This window comes from Aquarana catesbeiana, linkage group LG03 (genome assembly GCF_042186555.1).
Source record: "Aquarana catesbeiana isolate 2022-GZ linkage group LG03, ASM4218655v1, whole genome shotgun sequence".
Classification (NCBI taxonomy): domain Eukaryota; kingdom Metazoa; phylum Chordata; class Amphibia; order Anura; family Ranidae; genus Aquarana; species Aquarana catesbeiana.
Window position 1 is genome coordinate 228,998,402 of NC_133326.1, and position 20,805 is coordinate 229,019,206.

At 43.0% G+C, this 20,805-nt stretch overlaps 1 protein-coding gene across 1 annotated transcript in view; it reads right to left on the reverse strand.

Annotated features, from left to right (window-relative positions):
* The window catches only part of LOC141131967 (F-actin-capping protein subunit alpha-2), a 75,518-nt gene that overhangs the window by 31,386 nt on the left and 23,327 nt on the right, over nt 1-20,805 (reverse strand). Inside the window, exon 3 of the mRNA XM_073619839.1 lies at nt 11,137-11,188. Within this exon, the coding sequence (XP_073475940.1) occupies nt 11,137-11,188 (52 nt within the window). The remainder of the gene's footprint in view (nt 1-11,136; nt 11,189-20,805) is intronic.

A 20,805-nucleotide genomic window follows, 5' to 3' on the forward strand; every position in this document is an offset into this window, starting at 1 on the left:
CCTAACGCAGATATACTGCGGCAGAATGGCACAGGCAGGCAAAATCACGTACCTGGTACGTGATCTGCCTCCCGCGGGCTGGGGGCGCATCGCGCCCCCCCCCCCGGTGCCTGAGGCGGTCGGCATCAGTGGGGAAGCATTACAGGCTGAGGGGGAGGCCACTCATTCGTAACCACCCCCTCGCGATCGCTCCCCACAAATGAAATTCTTCCTCTGCTGCTGTAATGTAAACAGCGGCAGAGGAAGTGATGTCATCTCTCCTCGAGCCAGTCTTTTTCGTTCCGGCGTCGAGGAGAGAAGACATCAATGTGAGTTGCACCAACACTACACTTACAGTAGAACACGCAGGCACACTTTTCACCCCCCAGTCACCCCCGTCACAGTGACACCAATAGCAGTTTTTTTTTTTTTGCATTGGTGTCAGTTTGTGACAGTTGTAAGTGTTAGGGCAGTTAGGGTTAGCCCCCTTTAGGTCTGGGTACCCCCCTAACCCCCCCTAATAAAAGTTAACCCCGTGATCACCCCCCCCCCCCCGTCGCCAGTGTCACTAAGCAATCGTTTTTCTGATCGCTGTATTAGTGACACAGGTGACGCTAGTTAGGGAGGTAAGTATATAGGTTCGCCATCAGCGTTTTACTACTACCTCATATACTACCTACTAAAGGTTTTAACCCCCTGATTACCCCCTAGTTAACCCTTTCACCAGTGATCACCATATAACTGTTACGGGTGACGCTGGTTAGTTAGATTGTTTATTATAGTTTTAGGGCACCCGCCGTTTATTACCTAATGAATGTTTAAACCCCTAATTGCCCGACGGTGATATAAGTTACGTTTTTAGGGTCAGATAAGGTCTGCGTCGCCCCAGGCAGCGTCAGTTTAGCGCCAGTACTGCTAACACCCACGCACGCAGCATGCACCTCCCTTAATGCTATAGTATCTGAACGGATCAATATCTGATCCGATCAGATCTATACTAGTGTCCCCAGCAGTTTAGGGTTCCCATAAACACAGTGTTAGCGGGATCAGCCCAGATACCTGCTAGCACCTGCGTTTTGCCCCTCGGCCCAGCCCTGCCCACCATCGATCGATAACTGTCACTTACAAAACACTAAGCACACATAACTGCAGTGTTCGCAGAGTCAGGCCTGATCCCTGCGATCGCTAACAGTTTTTTGGTAGCGTTTTGAATCAGTCGCTAACAGTCAGGAGCTTTTTGCCTGTGAGTCTCACTAGTGTACCCCTAAATTTAGAGCCCAAAATGGCAAATCGAAGGTACACTAGTGAAGAGGCCTACACGTTTCTGAGCATGACAGATAGTGAAGAGGAAGTCACTCATCTGTCAGATTCAGGCTCAGAATACGATCCTGTAGACAGTGGCTCCATGACAGATAGCTCTGACGACGGAGTTGTGGTCCCTGCCAAGGTCAGACGTACTAGACCCCAAGCTTCTTCTGTCCTTGAAGTGCAAGAACCGCAGGGCTCTCGTATGGAGCAGAGCAGTACTAGCGCCGTTATTCCTTCTGGTGAACTGGCAAGCACCAGCGGACTAGTACACCCCCTGGTCGTACATCCAGCACTGCAGTATCACGTGGTGACGTTGCGAGTCCCATAAGTGCAGTTCAAGCTGGCGAGGTGGCAAGCACAAGTAGTGTCCCGCTGCCACCAAGAAGACGAACACAGGCCCGTCGTGCGCATAGTGCCTTTCCTGCTGCATTTGCCAATCCGAATTGGGTACCCACCACTTCTGCAGCACCCGTACTTCCCCCATTCACTGGCCAACCCGGAATTCAGGTGGAAACAGTTGATTTTACGCCACTGGATTTTTATTCACTGTTTTTCACCGAAGATCTCTATAGATCTATTGTGGACCAAAGCAATTTATACGCTGGTCAACACATCGCCACTATTTCCCAGTCCTCCCTTGCCAGAGATTGGAGACCAATTACGGTCTCCAAATTTAAGCTCTTTCTGGGCCTTTCCCTCAACATGGGCATAACTAAAAAGAGTGAGTTGCGGTCATACTGGTCCACTGACAAAATTCACCATATGCCCTTGTTCTCTGCCTCCATGACCAGGGCACGATATGAGCAGATTTTGCGGTTCATGCACTTCAACAACAATGAACTCTCTCGTCCTCGTGGAGACCCTGAATACGATCGGCTCTACAAAATTCAGCGCCTCGTAAACCACTTCAACCAACGTTTTGCAGACTTGTATACTCCCCATCAAGTTGTCTGCGTTGATGAGTCCCTGATTAAATTTTCTAGCCGCTTGTCATTCAAACAGTACCTTCCCAGCAAGCGTGCCAGGTACGGGGTCAAGATGTATAAGCTCTGTGACAGGGCCACAGGCTATACATGTAGTTTTATGGTTTACGAGGGCAAAGATAGTCACGTAGAGCCGACAAACTGCCCTGACTACATAGGAAGTGCTGGCAAGATAGTGTGGGACTTGGTGTCACCCTTATTCGGAAAGGGGTACCACTTGTACGTGGACAATTATTACACGAGCGTGCCACTTTTTAATCACCTTTTTGATCATCAGATTGGAGCATGTGGCACCGTGCAACCTAATCGCCGGGGCTTACCCCAGCAGCTTGTAGACTCCCGTCTTAGGTTAGGGGAGAGAGCCTGCTTGAAGTGTAATAATTTGCTTGCTATGAAGTGGAGGGATAATAAGAATGTTTTCGTTCTTACCTCCCTTCATGCAGACACGACGGTCCAAATTACTACGGCGACTGGTGTTGTGGAGAAACCCCTCTGTGTCCACGAATATAACCAAAATATGGGAGGGGTGGACCTCAACGACCAGTTGTTGGCGCCGTACCTAGTTGCCCGTAAGGCCAGACGCTGGTATAAATATGTGTCTGTTTATTTATTTCAATTAGCTTTGCTGAACGCTTATGTGCTATACAGAGCTTGAGGACGGAATGGATCCTTCCTTAAATTCCAGGAAGAGATCGTCAGAGCCCTTCTGTTTCCAGACGGTGCTCCACCTCACCTTTCCCAACCAAATGCAGTAAGCCGGCTGCATGAGAGGCATTTTCTTTATGTCCTCCCGAGTACCCCTACCCAACGAGCCCCATAAAAAAGATGTTGTGTCTGCAGCAAGCGCGGATTTAGGTGTGACACCCGGTATTATTGTCCCTTCTGTCCTGACAATCCTGGTCTTTGCATTGGTGAATGTTTTGAACGCTACCATACACTAGTTTAGTATTAGCATAGGGTACAGCACTGCATAGACTAGGACACACTTTCACAGGGTCTCCCAAGATGCCATCGCATTTTGAGAGACCCAAACCTGGTACCAGTTACAAAAGTTAAAGTTACAAAAAAAAAAAAAGTACACACAAAAAAAATAAAATAAAAACCAAAAATAGTTGTTTTATTGTTCTCACTCTCTCTATTGTTCTTCTCTTTTTTACTGTATTCTATTCTGCAATGTTTTACGGTTATGTTTTTATCATGTTTGGTAACCTTTTTTTGTTTTCAGGTACGCCATTCAGCTGCAGAACGGATTTATCTTGACAGCAACAGCATTTGCTCCCACGATACATAAAGCTGTGACTCCAGCGCTGTCGGAGGTGATTTTACCACCACAGTTACATACTTCAGCATACATGCCGAAGCGTGGGGGCAGCAGTGGGTGGAGGAGCGATTTGTGGGAGGATGCCCCCATGCTTCGGCATATATATATTTTAGGCACAGGTTGCGTTTAAATGTTTTATTTTTTTACTATTTTTTTTTTGTATTTGCTTTGCAGGTATGGTAAGTCTTACTGTTATACTGTAATGTTACTTTGTTTTATTGTTAACCATCATTTGCTTAGCAGGTACGCCATTCAGCTGCAGAGCGGATTTATTTATCTTGACAGCAACAGCGTTTGCACCCACGATACATAAAGCCGTGACTCCAGCGCTGTCGGAGGTGATTTCACCACCACAGTTACATACTTCAGCATATATGTCGAAGCATGGGGGCAGCAGTGGGTGGAGGAGCGAATTGCTCCTACCTTTTGCGGGAGGATGCCCCCATGCTTCGGCATATATAAACGGTGCATGTATGCCCATCATTAGAAGTGGGTGGATGAAGGGAAGTATTCTAATGGTGGGCATACCCACCGATCAATATCTTTTTTTCGTTCAGCCCACAGGCTGCATGACAAAAAAGTTTACAATATATACCCAACAAGGACCAGCAATGTACTGGTATCTTGCTGGACTTTGAGTGGTTATACCAGAATGATGCCTGCAGGTTTAGGTATCATCTTGGTATCCTTCTTTTCAGCCAGCGGTCGTCTTTCATGTAAAAGCAATCCTAGCGGCTAATTCGCCTCTAGACTGCTTTTGCAAGCAGTGGGAGGGAATGCCCCCCCCCCACTGTCATCCATGTTTTTCTCTGGCTCTCCTGTCCCAACAGGGAACCCGAGAATGCAGCCGGTGATTCGGCCAGCTGACCATAGAGCTGATCAGAGACCAGAATGGCTCCAATCATCTCTATGGCCTAAGAAACCGGAAGCTACGAGCATTTCATGACTTAGATTTCGCCGGATGTAAACCGCGCCATTGGGAAATTGGGAAAGCATTTTATCACACCGATCTTGGTGTGGTCAGATGCTTTGAGGGCAGAGGAGAGATCTAGGTTCTAATAGACCCCAATTTAAAAAAAAAAAAAAAAGTACCTGTCACTACCTATTGCTATCATAGGGGATATTTACATTCCCTGAGATAACAATAAAAATAATTTAAAAAAATGAACGGAACATTTTAAAAAGAAGATAAAAAAGCAAAGGCGAACGCAAGCGCCGGTCTGGCGTCAAATGTAAACAGTAATTGCACCATGCATGTGAGGTATCACCGCGAAGGTCAGATCGAGGGCAGTAATTTTAGCAGTAGATCACCTCTGTAAATCTAAAGTGGTAACCTGTAAAGGCTTTTAAAGATGTATTTAGTTTGTCACCACTGCACATTTGTGCACAATTTTAAAGCCATGTCATGTTTGGTATCCATGTACTCAGCCTAAGAAGATCTTTTTTATTTCATCATATTTGGGCAATATAGTGTGTTTTAGTGCATTAAAATTTTAAAAAGTGTGTTTTTTCCCAAAAAATGTTTGGGGGTTCAAAGTAATTTTCTTGCAAAAAAAAAAAAATTTAAACAAAAAAAGTGTCAGAAAGGGCTTTGTCTTCAAGTGGCTAGAAGAGTGGGTGATGTGTGACATAAGCTTCTAAATGTTGTGCATAAAATGCCCAGACAGTTCAACACCCCCCCCCAAATGACCCCATTTTGGAAAGTAGCTATTTGCTGAGAGGCATGTCGAGTCCATGGTATATTTTATATTGTGACACAAGTTGCGGGAAAAAGACAATTTTTTTTTTTTTTGCACAAAGTTGTCACTAACACGTCTTTTTGGGGGGGGGGGGGGGGGGGTTGTGCCATCTGGGCATTCCATGGCCTCCGAAACTGTGATAGGCAGTGAAAAGTGAAATAAAAAATTTACGCCCTTAGAAAGCCTGAAGGCGGTGCTTCGTTTTGGGGCCCCGTACGCGGCTGGGCTCCCAAAAAGTCCCACACATGTGGTATCCCCATACTCAGGAGAAGTAGCAGAATGCATTTTGGGGTGTAATTCCACATATGCCCATGGCATGTTTGAGCAATATATATATCATTTAGTGACAACTTTGTGCAAAAAAAAAAAAAAAAAAGTAATTTTCCCGCAACTTGTGTCAAAATATAAAATATTCCATGGACTCAACATGCCTCTCAGCAAATAGCTTGGGGTGTCTACTTTCCAAAATGGGGCCATTTGGGGGGGGGGGGTTGTGCCATCTGGGCATTTTATGGCCTTTAAAACTGTGATAGGTAGTGACGATTGAAATAAAAAATGTACGCCCTTAGGAATCCTGAAAGCGGTGCTTGGTTTTCGGGGCCCCGTACGTAGCTAGGCTCCCAAAAAGTCCCACACATGTGGTATTCCCATACTCAGGAGAAGCAGCTAAATGTATTTTGGGGTGCAATTCCACATATGCCCATGGCCTGTGTGAGCAATATCTCATTTAGTGACAACTTTTTGTAATTTTTTTTTTTTTTGTCATCATTCAATCACTTGGGACAAAAAAAATTAATTTTCGATGGGCTCAACATGCATCTCAGCAATTTCCTTGTGGTGTCTACTTTCCAAAATGGGGTCATTTGGGGGGGGGGTTGTACTGCCCTGCCATTTTAGCACCTCAAGAAATGAGATAGGCAGTCAAACTAAAAGCTGTGTAAAATGTACCCTAGTTTTTAGACGCTATAACTTTTGCGCAAACTAATAAATATACGCTTATTGACATTTTTTTTTACCAAAGACATGTGGCCGAATACATTTTGGCCTAAATGTATGACTAAAATTAAGTTTACTGGATTTTTTTTTTTATAACAAAAAGTAGAAAATATTTTTTTCAAAATTTTCGGTCTTTTTTCCGTTTATAGCGCAAAAAATAAAAATGGCAGAGGTGATCAAATACCATCAAAAGAAAGCTCTATTTGTGGGAATTAAAGGACGCAAATTTTGTTTGGGTACAGCATTGCATGACCGCGCAATTAGCAGTTAAAGGGACGCAGTGCCAAATTGTAAAAAGTGCTCTGGTCAGGAAGGGGGTAAATCCTTCCGGGGCTGAAGTGGTTAAATTCTATGTATGTCTTCACACTGGTCTGTTAAGCTTCCGTTGTGGTGTTGAAAATCTTGCTTGCTGCATTCTTGGTCAGAAAAAAAAAAATGCACCTCCCCATTGAAAACGCAGCAAGAACACATACGCGTTACGTTTTTGATGCGGTTTTTGAGTCACATGTCCAATGAAAACACACACCATCGTGTGTTTTCTGCGCCATTATCGGCAAAATGAGATAACACAATTTTCGGTGCATCGCTAAAACACACAATGATAATGTATGTACCCACAGAGAGAATTAAATCTGACCCGGTCTAGATTTGGATTGATGTAAAGAGGGTCAGCAAACAAAGAACCTACGGAGCAAAGACAGTCATGTACACAAACGAGGTAATATATTAGTGTGGAATGAAAATCAAAACAGATAAATACATTACTGAAATACTGGGGATGTGGTGCAACATTGACAGCAGCACTACAATAACATTTAATCACACCAAGATAAACTGGGACATGCTGGGAAAAACTAATTCTGCTTACTTGGGGTCCACTTCCTAGAGATGGAAGACACACGTTCTGCTGTGTCTCACAATGAACAGTGAGAGCAATGTATTTTTAGTTAAAGCTTGTACATGTGCTGTCCCTTTAAATCTCACAACAAAACACATAGATGAATGAGTTCAAATGACCATATATGGAAACATTTAATAAAATTAATATAAATTGACACTTTAAAATCACAAACAAAATGTCTAAAAAGTGAAAAAACAAACAAAATGTGAAAATATCCCGTTATGATACTGCGTATAATTTTCAACATAAAATTCAAAGCAACCAAAAAAAAAAAAAAAAAAAATTCATATAAATTGACAGAGAGAGTGTCTACCTTTGATATGGAGATTGAGCGCTTTTGATCTCTAATTTGAGATCACCTTAATTTGGTAAGAGGCCCCTTTTTCTCTAAGGAGCACCTTGAGCACTTGTGTGGAAGTTTACAAGCATTTCAGTGTGTTTTACCATGTTACAGTACAAGAAAAATGCAGCATGTTCTACTTTTTTTTCTGGAACTGGAAAGCCCTGGAGCTGACCACACTTGTGTCAACTATGCCATTAGAAACCATATAACCTACTTTCCATGCATTTTTGATGCAGAAATACAAAAAAAACACTGGACTACATGTGGTGTGAACTGGCCTTTGTTGTTTGTAACAAGACTGGCTAAACAGAAAAACTTTGACAGGTAAAAGAGTTCACATATGTCAACTGTGTATTTAACTGCTTGCCGACCAGACGCCGCAGTTTTATTGCGGCAGAATGGCACAGCTGGGCTTAACGACGTTACGTTGCTTCGCCTTTTGGCCACTAGGGGCGCGGTGCATGCCCCGGAGCCGATGCGAGTGCCCAGCGAGCTCGATGCCTGCCAGGCACCCGCGATCACTCGTGACAGAGCGAGAACCGGGATCTGTGTGTGTAAACACAAATCCCGGTTCTTTCAGGGGAGAGGAGACAGATTGTGTTTGTACCAAGTGTGAACACTGATCTCTCTCTTCCCCTAGTCAGTCCCATCCCCCCTACAGTTAGAACACACCTAGGGAACACAGTTAACCCACTGATCGCCCCCTAGGGTTAACCCCTTCCCTGCCAGTGACATTTATACAGTAATCAGTGCATTTTTATATCACTGATTATTATATTATATTATATGTATAATTGTCAATGGTCCCAAAAATGTTTCAAAAGTGTCCAATTTGTCCGCCACAATATCGCAGTCCCGATACAAAAAAAAAAAACAAACACAGATCGTCGCCATTACTAGTAATATAAATAATAATAAATTTGCCTTGCAAAAGTATTCACCACCTTGGCTTTTTTTTGTGTTTGGTTGCCTCACAACCTGGAAGTAACGGATTGTTTGAGGATTTGCATCATTTAATTTACAGGACATGCCCACAACTTTGAAGATTTTTTTTTTTTTTTTTTTTTTATTGTGAAGCAAACAAATAGGACAAAACAGAAAAAGTCAATGTGCATAACTATTCTCCCCCTAAAGTCAATATTTTGTAGAGCCATCTTTTGTGGCTATCACAGCTCCAAGTCCTTTCCCTCAACTCTGACTAGTTTCCCAGTCCCGACTGCTGAAAAACACCCCCACAGCATGATGCTGCCACCACCATGTTTCACTGTGGGGATGGTGTTCTTTGGGTGATGTGATGTGTTAGGTTTGCGCCAGACAGCTACTTTTTGATGGCCAAAAAGTTCAATTCTAGTCTCATCAGAGCACAGCACCTTCCTCCATACATTTTGGGTGTCTCCCACATGCCTTTTGGCAAACTCAAAACGTGCCATTTAGTTTTTTGCTGAAGGTAATGGCTTTCTTCTGGCCACTCTGCCATAAAGCCCAACTCTATGGAGCGTACAGCTTATTGTCGTCCTATGTACAGATACTCCAGTCTCTGCTGTGGAACTCTGCAGCTCCTTCAGGGTTAACTTAGGTCTCTGTGCTGCCTCTCTGATAAATGCCTTCCTTGCCCGGTCCGTGAGTTTTGTGTGCGGCCGTCTCTTGGCAGGTTTGCTGTTGTGCCATGTTCTTTCCATCTGACTTGATGGTGCTCCTAGGGATCAAAGATTTTGATTTTTTTTTTTTTTTTTTTTTTTTTTTTTTTTTTATAACCTAACCCTGACTTGTACAACTCAACAACATTGTCCCTTACTTGTTTGGAGAGTTCTTTGGTCTTAATGGCAGCGTTTGGTTAGTGGTGCCTCTTGCTTAGATGTTGCAGCCCCTGGGGCCTTTCCAAAAGGTGTGTATATGTAATGACAGATCATGTGACACTTAGATTGCACACAGGTGGACATGATTTCACTAATCATGTGACTTCTGAAGGTAATTGGTTGCACCAGAGCTTTTTATGGGCTTCATAACAAGGGGGTGAATACATACACACATGCCAATTATCAGTTTGTTTTTTTTCTGAAAAATAGTTTTATGTATATGTTCACATAAAAAATATTGCGGCGCTAAAAACAGTCCAAAGAGGTCTGAAGAATGGGAGAAGTCCAATCACCAGATACAGTGCAGATGTGAAAGGGCACTCGTCACCATGTGATAATGTAGTCTGCTTACCAGAAAGCTATATGGATTAAGCATGTATGGATTTTTCTCAATAGCATCCAGCAAATACAGCTCCCTGGAACCCCTCGTCATCACAGACGGCAACCTCCATGTAACTTCCTTCACAAATCTACAACTCCCAGTAATCGCACCAAAGATGGGACTTTCCAATGTGTGGTCATCAAATAACTGGGAAGAGAAATGAAGGACCCATAGTGAAGCCTTTATAAGGAAGGTAGTGACGTGACACAGAATTGAGTTCTGTACACCGCCACATCACCACCTTCCTTATAAAGGCTTCACTATGGGTCCTTCATTTCTCTTCCCGGGTATTTGATGACCACACATTAGAAAGTCCCATCTTTGATGCGCTTACTGGGAGTTGTAGATTTGTGAAGGAAGTCACACAGAGGTTGCCGTCTGATGACGAGGGGTTCCAGGGAGCTAGATGCTATTGAGGAAAATCCATACATGCTTAATCCGTATAGCTTTCTGGTAAGCAGACTACATTATCACGTGGTGACGAGTGCCCTTTCACATCTGCACTGTATCTGGTAATTGGACTTCTCCCATTCTTCAGACCTCTTTGGACTGTTTTTAGCGCCGCAATATTTATGTGATTTTTTGTTTGATATCAACTTTGCTGGCTGCTTGCTTATACATTTAGATCAGCACAATGTTTTTTCTTTTATTATGTATATGTTCTTCTGCATTTTAATTCACCAACTTAGACTATTGGTGTTCTGATCCATCACATATAATTCAGATTAAAAAAATTTTATTAAAAGGCTGTAATGTAACAAAAATAGGTAAAAAGCCAAGGGGGGTGAATACTTTTGCAAGGGGTCTTAGGTAGGATAAACAAAAGCAAAATGCACACTATTGTTTTTGGGTTGTACACACATACAATAAGTAAATAATGTATGCGCAATTTGTTTTTAGTCTAAGCTGTATATATTTTTTCGTATGTGTGTCATTGGCAATTAAGGTTTCCAAATTTACCTGTTCAATGGGGCAGTATACAACAAGTACCTCCACCTCCAGTCCCGTTACCACCATTGGCAAGGCAAAAGAAAGGCAATTACAGTTTATCTATAACGTTTTGATAATGCCAGCGCATGGTGAAATGTAACTACAACTATTAGGACCACCAAATACTTGTAGTATAAAGCTGTGAAAGCAGAAATTAGTCAGGCCACTTTTGAGTTAACATTCACTCTTGCAATTTTCATAATGAACATACATAGTTGTGACGCTGGCGCACTTCTACTACATGTGTGGGCTAATGTGCAGCAATACTTTTAGATGTGTTGTACAGAGTTTCAACATTGTGTAAATTCTGAAGTAACCATAACGACATGAAAACTTACTGAGCAGCGCCTTCCCTGAGTAAATTGTCATTGTTAAGTAGGAACCGAACATCTGTACAGGAAATGCATACAAAAGAGGAATGTATTAGAATTATTACTGAATTATATACAAGCATAGTAAATAAAATGTAACATTCACAGCTAAAATTAATATTTTCAGGTAAGGTTCAATTGCTGTACATTTAGATGTATGCAACACCGCCTACTTGTTGACACCTACCACAACATGTAGATAATACAGTGATTCATATACACTGAAATGGTAAGGCAACGCTCATCTAACTTTGGGGTCAATTCACCAATACAGATAAATACAGCATGAATGTTTGTGTTAATGTATCTCAAAAGTAGTCCATTCACTAAAAAACATGCGTTAAATTACCAACTGTGTTAAATATTTATGTTCTGAGATATTTAGCACTTACATTTTGTGTTATTTTTTTAGTTTTTTTTTTTTCTGCAATTTTTTCTCTTTTTGCAGATTAACTCTGCACCAGAAGGCACACAGCAATATTTTGAAACCATGAAAACATTCTAGGGTGCTTTCATTAGTGGGAATGCTTCAGCAGTCCCACTATTGATATTCGTTTTTTTTTATTTATTTTTAACTTAAATTATTCTGTACATTTTTTGGCTCTGCGGAACTTCTGCATACTTACAGCTATTAAAACCATTCAACTTTTAAAATGTTCAGCTCTTTCAGCTAATGATGGGACTTTTTTTCTACTATTTAATATTTTAAAAAGTATAAGCTTTTTAACACTTTTTTTAACATAGAAGTGAATGAGAGCATGCTTTAAATCCTTAAAATCTTTCAGCTCCCAAAAGTTTCAGCTCCTTCATACATTCGCCTACAGACGCCAAACAAACTTTAAAATGGTCACAAAATATTCAGCTGTCTATCTTTTCAATTTGAAATCTTTTACAGTTTTTGTGAAAAAGTGGTTTAAGTTTAGTGATCATTTCAGGAAATTTCATTTTAAATTAGGGCAACCAGGCTTATGTTGCCATGGTTACCAAAGCTTCTTATACACAGTGATGGGCAGTGGGGGAGGCGGCTGGAGCATCTCAGCTCTGATTACAGAGCCTGGGGGGACAGTTTTGATGGGGGCAGATATGATGGAGGGCAGATATGATGGGGGCAATTTTGACAGGGGCAATATGGGGGCAGTTTTGATGGTAGCAATATGAAAGTCATGTTTTAAAACCATTCCTACTTTTCCAACTATTCGCACTTCAACTTTTTCTTATGGATTTCAGCTATTCATCCAGTTAGCTTTAGCAATTCAGCTATTCAGCATTCCCACGCATTTTCTCCAGGAAATGCATTTTCTAGTTAACAAATCAATCTCCCTCTGATGAAAAGTTAGAATTTATTTTCATTTCTGAGCTCCGGAGAACATTCGTGCATGGTAACCTGCTTCTAACTTCAGCTTGTTCAATTAAAGTGGTTGTAAACCCCATCCAGGAAATTTCACCATAGCACATCTATCTGTAGTGTTTATGTAGCTCTCTCGAAAGCTCTAAGTGCCGTGTCTTTCTGGTGCTCCATTCCTCTGTTATCAGCAGACCCATTTCTGATAAGTTCTCCAACACGATAACATGAGTTGAAAATTTGTGTCGAGGAGGGATCTTCGAGGTAAAGAAGCAGGGAGTTTATCTATTTGGATGTACGTTCATTCCTCTGCCTATGTGGAGGGGAGTGTGCGCCTTTCCTCCAATCAGCTCTCATACAGTGTAAGCCCAGACTCCACACCCACCCCTATGTACTGCTGAAACAGGAAGAAAGGTTTTTAACACAATCTGCACTTCCCAAAGAGTATAGCAGGGGAAAGACAGAAGATATACATGTAAAACTTATGTAGGGAGATTTGTTCCATCTCTGTGTATTATCTGAGGCCAGTCGCTTCACTGGGTATAGGAGAGGGTTTGCAACCACTTGCCGACTGCCTTCCGCAGATATACTGCGGCAAAGAGGCTCAGCTGTGCAAACCGATGAACCCATACGTCGCTCACACCCGGTAGTGGTAGGCCCAGGTAGGTTTAGGGTACCCCCCATATATTTCCCAAAAAAAGGTTTAACCCGTTGATCGCCCCCAGTTAACCCTTTCATTCCCTGTCATTAGTATAGTGTACAGATCTCTTTTCTGATCACTGTATTAGCCAGTAGCGCCAACACACACACACACACACACCATACACCTCCCTTACTAGAATAGTGTTTGAACGAATCATTATCTTTCATCTGATCAGATCTTTACTAGCGTTCTCAGTAGTATAGTGTTCCCAAAAATGCAGCGTTAGCAGGATCAGCCCAGACACCTGCCAGCACCTGCATTTAGCCCCTCCGGCCAGCCAAGATCCCCCAAAGTGCAGTATCAATAGATCACTGTCACTTTACAAAACACAGCACACAAAACTGCAGCGTTAGTGCTAGCAGGGATCAGGCCTGAATAACAGCTATTTTCTTCTTTGTAGCAATTCAAGCAGTCTCTGAAAACCAGGTGCTTTTTTTTACCTGCGAGTCACACTAGGTACCTGTATATTTAGTGGCCAAAATGTCAAAGGAAAGGTACACTAGCGAAGAGGCCTACAGGATGCTGAGCATGACAGATGAGAACGCACGGGAAGCCTCACTGTCAGAATCACAATATGATTCAGGCTCACTATACGAACCTGTAGAGATCAGGAGCACCCTGGCCTATAGCTCTGACAAAGGAGTATTGGTTCCTGCTAAGGTGAAGTGTACCCGACCTTGTTCTGTTGCTGAGGTGCAACAACCGCATGGTTGTTGTATGTAGCAGAGAGCCAGTACTAGTGATTGGTTTTCGGCATCCTGTATGCGGCTAGGCTCTCAAAAAGTCTCACATGTGGTATCCCGGTACTCAGGTGAAGAAGCAGAATGTATTTTGGGTTCGGGCTGCACAATTAATCGTTAAAAAATTGTGATCTCGATTCACCTCCCCTGACGATCTCTCCTGCAGAGGTTGCCGATTCTTTCATATAAAACAAGTGGAGAGACTATCTGCTCACTCAGCTGTCAAAATAAAGCATCTGGGCATTCTGCCAAGTCTTAACTTGAAACATTGTAACTAAGCTTCCTTCTTAGATCAAAAAGGAAAGAACTTCTGTGTAAATAATCTGGGCAGTCTGCCAAGTTTTTAAACAACATGTAAATGCAGGAAGTTTAACCACTTAAAGTCTAAATCTTTTTCTGACACTTCAAGTTAAAATCAATATTTTTTGCTAGAAAATTACTTGGAACCCCCAAACATATATATTTTAGCAGAGACCCTAGGAAATAAAATGGCAATTGCTGCAATATTTTATGTCACACTGTATTTGCCCAGCGGTCTTTCAAATGCAATTTTTTGGGAAAAAAACACTTCAATGAATAAAAAAAAAAAAAAAAAAAAGACAGTAAAGTTAGCCCAATTTTTGTTTTAATGTGAAAGATGATGTTACGTCGTGAGAGAATCATGATCTATCTTCTAAGCAAAAAATTGTGATTCTCATTTTAGCCAGAATTGTGCAGCTCTAATTTTGGGGTGTATTTTTTTGACAATTTTCAATCACTTGTGACAGAAATAAATAAATAAATAAAAAATTATTCAATGGGCTCAACATACCTCTCAAATTCCTTGGGGTGTCTACTTTCCAAAAAGGGGTAATTCGGAGGGGTTTTGAACTACCCTGCCATTTTAGCACCTCAAGAAATGAGATAGGAAGTCATAACCTAAAATCTGCATAAATTTCAGAAAATGTACCATAGTTTGTAGACGCTATAACTTTTGCGCAAACCAATAAATACACGCTTATTGAATTTTTTTTAACCCAAGTCATGTGGCCGAATACATTTTGTACCTAAATGTATGACTAAAATTGAGTTTATTGGATTTTATTTATAACAAAAAGTAGAAAATATTTATTTTTCTAAATTTTCGGTCTTATTTTGTTTATATCGCAAAAAATAAAAGGGTAATCAAATACCAAAAGAAAGCTCCATTTGTGTACAGCATTGCATGACCACACAATTACCAGTTAAAGTAGCGCAGTGCCAAATTGCAAAAAGTGAAGAGGGTAAAACCTACCAGAGCTGAAGTGGTTAAGCTTTGACAATGAAACCTGGAAGCTGACTGGTTACTATGCAGAGCTGCACCAGATTCTGCATGCTCCAGTTTTAGTAACTCTCCCCCATTGCATACTTTATTTCTTGGCCAGTGCAGAGTTCCTCTAATTGTTATATTGTACATTTCTAAATACCGCCAACGAACACCAGGTGATCTATAATGTGTGCATTTACTTCTAATGGCACCCCAATCGTGACACGATTTTGTCATGATTGTCGTGCAGTAAATCACGCTGCGCTGTCGCCCAAAAGAAGCTCATGTTCCTTTTTGAGTGACAAGCACAGAGTGTTGCGATTGCAGCGCGATTTACTGTGTGACAATGGCGTCAAAATCGCGGCATGATTGGGGTGGCATTAAGAAGTCATGGCATCGCAAACGCGTCCGGTGTTTTGCAGCGATTTGAAAATCATGGGCGGAATCACGATTGGGTGTGAATGGAGCCTTAGTGAATAGACCCCTATCACACCAAAACAGCATTTTTTTTATGTTTTACTGAAATCAGCAACATTGTGTAAAGCATTGTGCCAGCTGCCTGCTTTGGAACATCATGAGTAAGTAGTAGAGTCGGATCTTAAATGTTTACATGTGACCGGCAAGCTATCCTCTTGTTTCACTGCCCACACATGCATAGTGAACTCAATTCGCTTCTATGCAGCGGGGACACAGTTCCCTTCTACCTGCCCAATAGGGTATAAGGTTCTAATGAATGTGGGCAGGCAGTGAAAAAATAGATTGTTGTACTTACCTGTAAAAATCAATTTATTGGAGAACATCACAGGGCACGGAGCCACCATATTATTCCTTACCCATAGGGTTATGTGACGCCTACAGGTTGGGGGCGGCTGGGGGGAAAGGAAGGCAAAAAAACAGACTAACCGGTCCAACAATGTCACTAGGGAATCTATTGCAGAGGCCTGAGGATCGTTGGTCATGTAAAGGGACCACCTGTCCCGCACAGCACCTAGATGTCAACTCACATCCGATTGGCTGCATTGTGAGTAGAGTGTCCTAAACCCCTCTGGGTGAAGGGACCACTTCCTTGCTGATGACTGCCTGTGCCGAGGAAGTCCACTGGCCAACATACTACTTTCAAAAAGACCTGGACAGATCTGAAACATAGAATTCCCAGGACAAGATGAGAAGCAACCGCAAATGGATGTGACCACTTTTCCTAATATTGTCACATAAAGATGAACGGAGGTACATCTCAGAGCTCTGAGAAATTCCATCAAGTACCTCAAAGCTCTACACAAATTTGAACGAAGGATCCCTCACACCTAGACCGATCCAGTGGCAGGCCCAGAGGATGCATCGGCACCAGACTTGGAGACTGAGCAGCCAGCTAGCTTCTCCAGAGTGTATACCATGAGACACACGTTCTGCTACAGATGATGAATTGAGCAAAGTAACCCAAGGGTGGTATCTCCTGGACCACTAAGGGGTCCGTAAGCTGAGCCTTAATCTTTGTAAATCCCCTGGGTGCCATAGGCAGGCCAATGCCAGGGCCATAACAGAACATACTGGCTTTAACCACAAACGAAAAACACCTATTGAAGGAGGAAGTCCTGGACATGTAAATATGCATTCTTTTTGTCCACTAATGCCAGGACCTCCTGGCTGGAATAAAGCCATTACTGTATGCCATAATTCCACACCCTCTGCACTTGGAGACCTTTGTTGAGATACTTGAGGTCCCATATGGCCATAACATGACCTTTTGGCTTTGGCACAGAGAACAGATTCGAGAAGAAACAGGGAAAATCCTCTGTTCTCTGGCACATTCACCCCCTGACAAGAAGGTGATTGAGGACTGAGAAGGGGGAATTAGTGACCAACCTTGATGGCCTAGAGTAGGGGTCAATCGATTATCAGAGCGGCTGATTATTGGGGGGGGGTGTCGATATTCACATTTTACAAACAATCGGCATCGGTCAGAAACTTACCGATATTGGTCGGACCTCCTCCCCGTCCCCACGCGGCGTTCGCTGCAGTCTCTGCCAACCTCTGTTAGCGGTGCAGCAGGCAGCAGAGAGATTACATCTCTCACTGCCAGATCAGCGTCATTGCTGTTGCGCCCCTACAGCAGAGCCACAAAGGCTGCTCTTGACAGAGCTGCAGGGGAGCAGAGAGATAGTTACATCATCTCTCACTGTCCACATGTGGAAGTTTAACTGCTTGGAAGCCGCAGGGGAGAAGCTGGCAGAAGTAGTGTAAGTAGTGACAAGCTGCATATGGGTGGCAGTGGCAGGTGACGGTGGCAAATGACACGCTGCACCTAGGTGACAAGCTGCATATGGGTGGCAGGTGACACGCTGCGCCTGGGTGGCAAGTGACGGTGATGTACAGAATATCGGCCTGAAAGGTGGCCGAAAATCTCATGAATACCAAAGTGGAAGTGGAGGCACCCTAAAAGGGTGTGCGTTTTACTTCCCTTATGCAGAGGCCCAAATAACACATTCCCCCTGAAATGGAATTTCTTGCAGGATAAACCTACAGACCAGAATTTTTGGCTAAAATGCTGGGCATATGCACAGACAAGTCCTAAGCACAATATTTGCTGAATGAAATCTTTCAAAGCATCCCCAGCAAAAGTAAAGAGCCCTAGGGAAATCTGCTAACCTTAACCCAGGTCAGCCTTATTGGCTGCAGCATCCAACTTCCTGAAGAGATGCCTCACTCCCCCTTAAGGCTCTGGCCCACAAATAGCCATCTGGACATGTAAAAACTCTTAAGATAGGAAATTGCTGCTCCTCCCGAAGGTCTATACCACTTCTTAGTGACCTTCTCCACAGAGTAAAGCTCAGTAGCTCTCTGGGGGGGAACAAACACCCTGACTGGGTGAACACAACCCACATACCCTTCTACTTACAGTGGAGGCATAAGGCATGGGCGCTCAACCTGTGGCCCGCCAGCTGTTGTGTAACTACAATCACATATAATATAATCACACACATAGGTTGGACTTACATAGTTACATAGTTACATAGTAGGTGAGGTTGAAAAAAGACACAAGTCCATCAAGTCCAACCTATGTGTGTGATTATGTGTCAGTATTACATTACATATCCCTGTATATTGCGGTCATTCAGGTGATTATCTAATAGTTTCTTGAAGCTATCAATGCTCCCCGCTGAGACCACCGCCTGTGGAAGGGAATTCCACATCCTTACCGCTCTTACAGTAAAGAACCCTCTACGTAGTTTAAGGTTAAACCTCTTTTCTTCTAATTGTAATGAGTGGCCACGAGTCTTATTAAACTCTCTTCTGCGAAAAAGTTTTATCCCTATTGTGGGGTCACCAGTACAGTATTTGTAAATTGAAATCATATCCCCTCTCAAGCGTCTCTTCTCCAGAGAGAATAAGTTCAGTGCTTGCAACCTTTCCTCATAACTAAGATCCTTCAGACCCTTTATTAGCTTTGTTGCCCTTCTTTGTACTCGCTCCATTTCCAGTACGTCCCTCCTGAGGACTGGTGCCCAGAACTGGACAGCATACTCCAGGTGTGGCCGGACCAGAGTCTTGTAGAGCGGGAGAATTATCGTTTTATCTCTGCAGTTGATCCCCCTTTTAATGCATGCCAATATTCTGTTTGCTTTATTAGCAGCAGCTTGGCATTGCATGCCATTGCTGAGCCTATCATCCACTAGGACCCCCAGGTCCTTTTCCATCCTAGATTCCCCCAGAGGTTCTCCCCCCAGTGTATAGATTGCATTCATATTTTTGCCACCCAAATGCATTATTTTACATTTTTCTACATTGAACCTCATTTGCCATGTAGTCGCCCACCCCATTAATTTGTTCAGGTCTTTTTGCAAGATTTCCACATCCTGCAGAGAAGTTATTGCCCTGCTTAGCTTAGTATCGTCTGCAAATACAGAGATTGAACTCTTTATCCCATCCTCCAGGTCGTTTATGAACAAATTAAATAGGATTGGTCCCAGCACAGAACCCTGGGGAACCCCACTACCCACCCCTGACCATTCTGAGTACTCCCCATTTATCACCACCCTCTGAACACGCCCTTGTAGCCAGTTTTCAATCCATGTACTCACCCTATGGTCCATGCCAACGCACCTTATTTTGTACAGTAAACGTTTATGGGGAACTGTGTCAAATGCTTTTGCAAAATCCAGATACACCACGTCTACGGGCCTTCCTTTATCTAGATGGCAACTCACCTCCTCATAGAAGGTTAATAGATTGGTTTGGCAAGAACGATTCTTCATGAATCCATGCTGATTACTGCTAATGAAATCATTCTTATTACTAAAATCTTGTATATAGTCCCTTATCATCCCCTCCAAGAGTTTACATACTATTGATGTTAGGCTAACTGGTCTAATTCCCAGGGATGTTTTTTGGGCCCTTTTTAAATATTGGTGCTACATTGGCTTTTCTCTTGATGGACTTGATGGACTTGTGTCTTTTTATGACCTCCCCTACTATGTAACAAGTCCCATTATGCCTCAGCCTTTGGGAGTCATGCTTGTAACTGTCAGCCTTGCAATGCCTCACGGGACTTGTAGCTCCGCAACAGCTCGAGCACCCATTGCATAAGGGAATAGCTGGAAACCTTGTGGCGATCTCCATGAACACAGGCCTCAACCTAGACTGAGGAAGTGAAAACTTCACAACAGCGTGGACCATTTTGGGAAGCAACTCAATAATGCCTGCTGGGTCTGAATAATACTCCGGCCTTGGAAGTAGCCATACCTGCAACCAGTAAGGTGCTCAGCCATTTGAAACTCCTGGACTCTCAGGGAACTGCACCAGAGAGACTGTCTAAAGTCCTTTGGACCCAACAGAGGCATCTGAGCACCCCCCCCCCCCCGACTCCACTGCACTTCCACCTCCTTTTAGAAGACATATTGGCTGCTGAAAACAGTATTGGGACCTGTGCGAAACAAAAGCAGTCCCAATCAGCTTAGAGGATACTGTGCTACAAGAAACGGTATACTGGTTATTTTTTGAAGGCTTTACCCAGCTACCAGAGGCTTGCATAGCTCAAGAGCTGAAGGAGCCTATCCTGCTACCCCACAGGGACTAGACTGTATTGCACTTCTTTATTGTTGCTGCTCTGCTGCCTAATGCTGGCCCTTTAAAATAGAAACAAATGGTGCACACCCATGTAATCATGTGCACGCCTAAGCCCACATGCTCATGCGCACACCTGATTGTAAACGGCGGGTAGAAGCATTCTCCATACACAAACAAGACCTCTACCGGGACAGCCTGTGTAATACAGCGAGCAGCAAATACAGCAGAAACAGCTTAGGTAATCCCAGCAAAAGCATGTTCAAATAAAAAAAAAAAAAAAAAAAGGGGAGCAGCTTCTGCAGCAGACTTTCCAAGCAACAGGCTTCACAAGGCACAAGCTCAGGCCACGTCACCCTTGGTACAACTCCTCTCCCTCCCATCCAGATAGCCCCAATCTCCTGATCCCCGTTGGAACCAGTTTAAGAGTCTGGCAATATTGTGCAGACTTGTACATCAATGACCATCACCTTCAGACACAAACAAAAGAAACTGAGGTATTTCC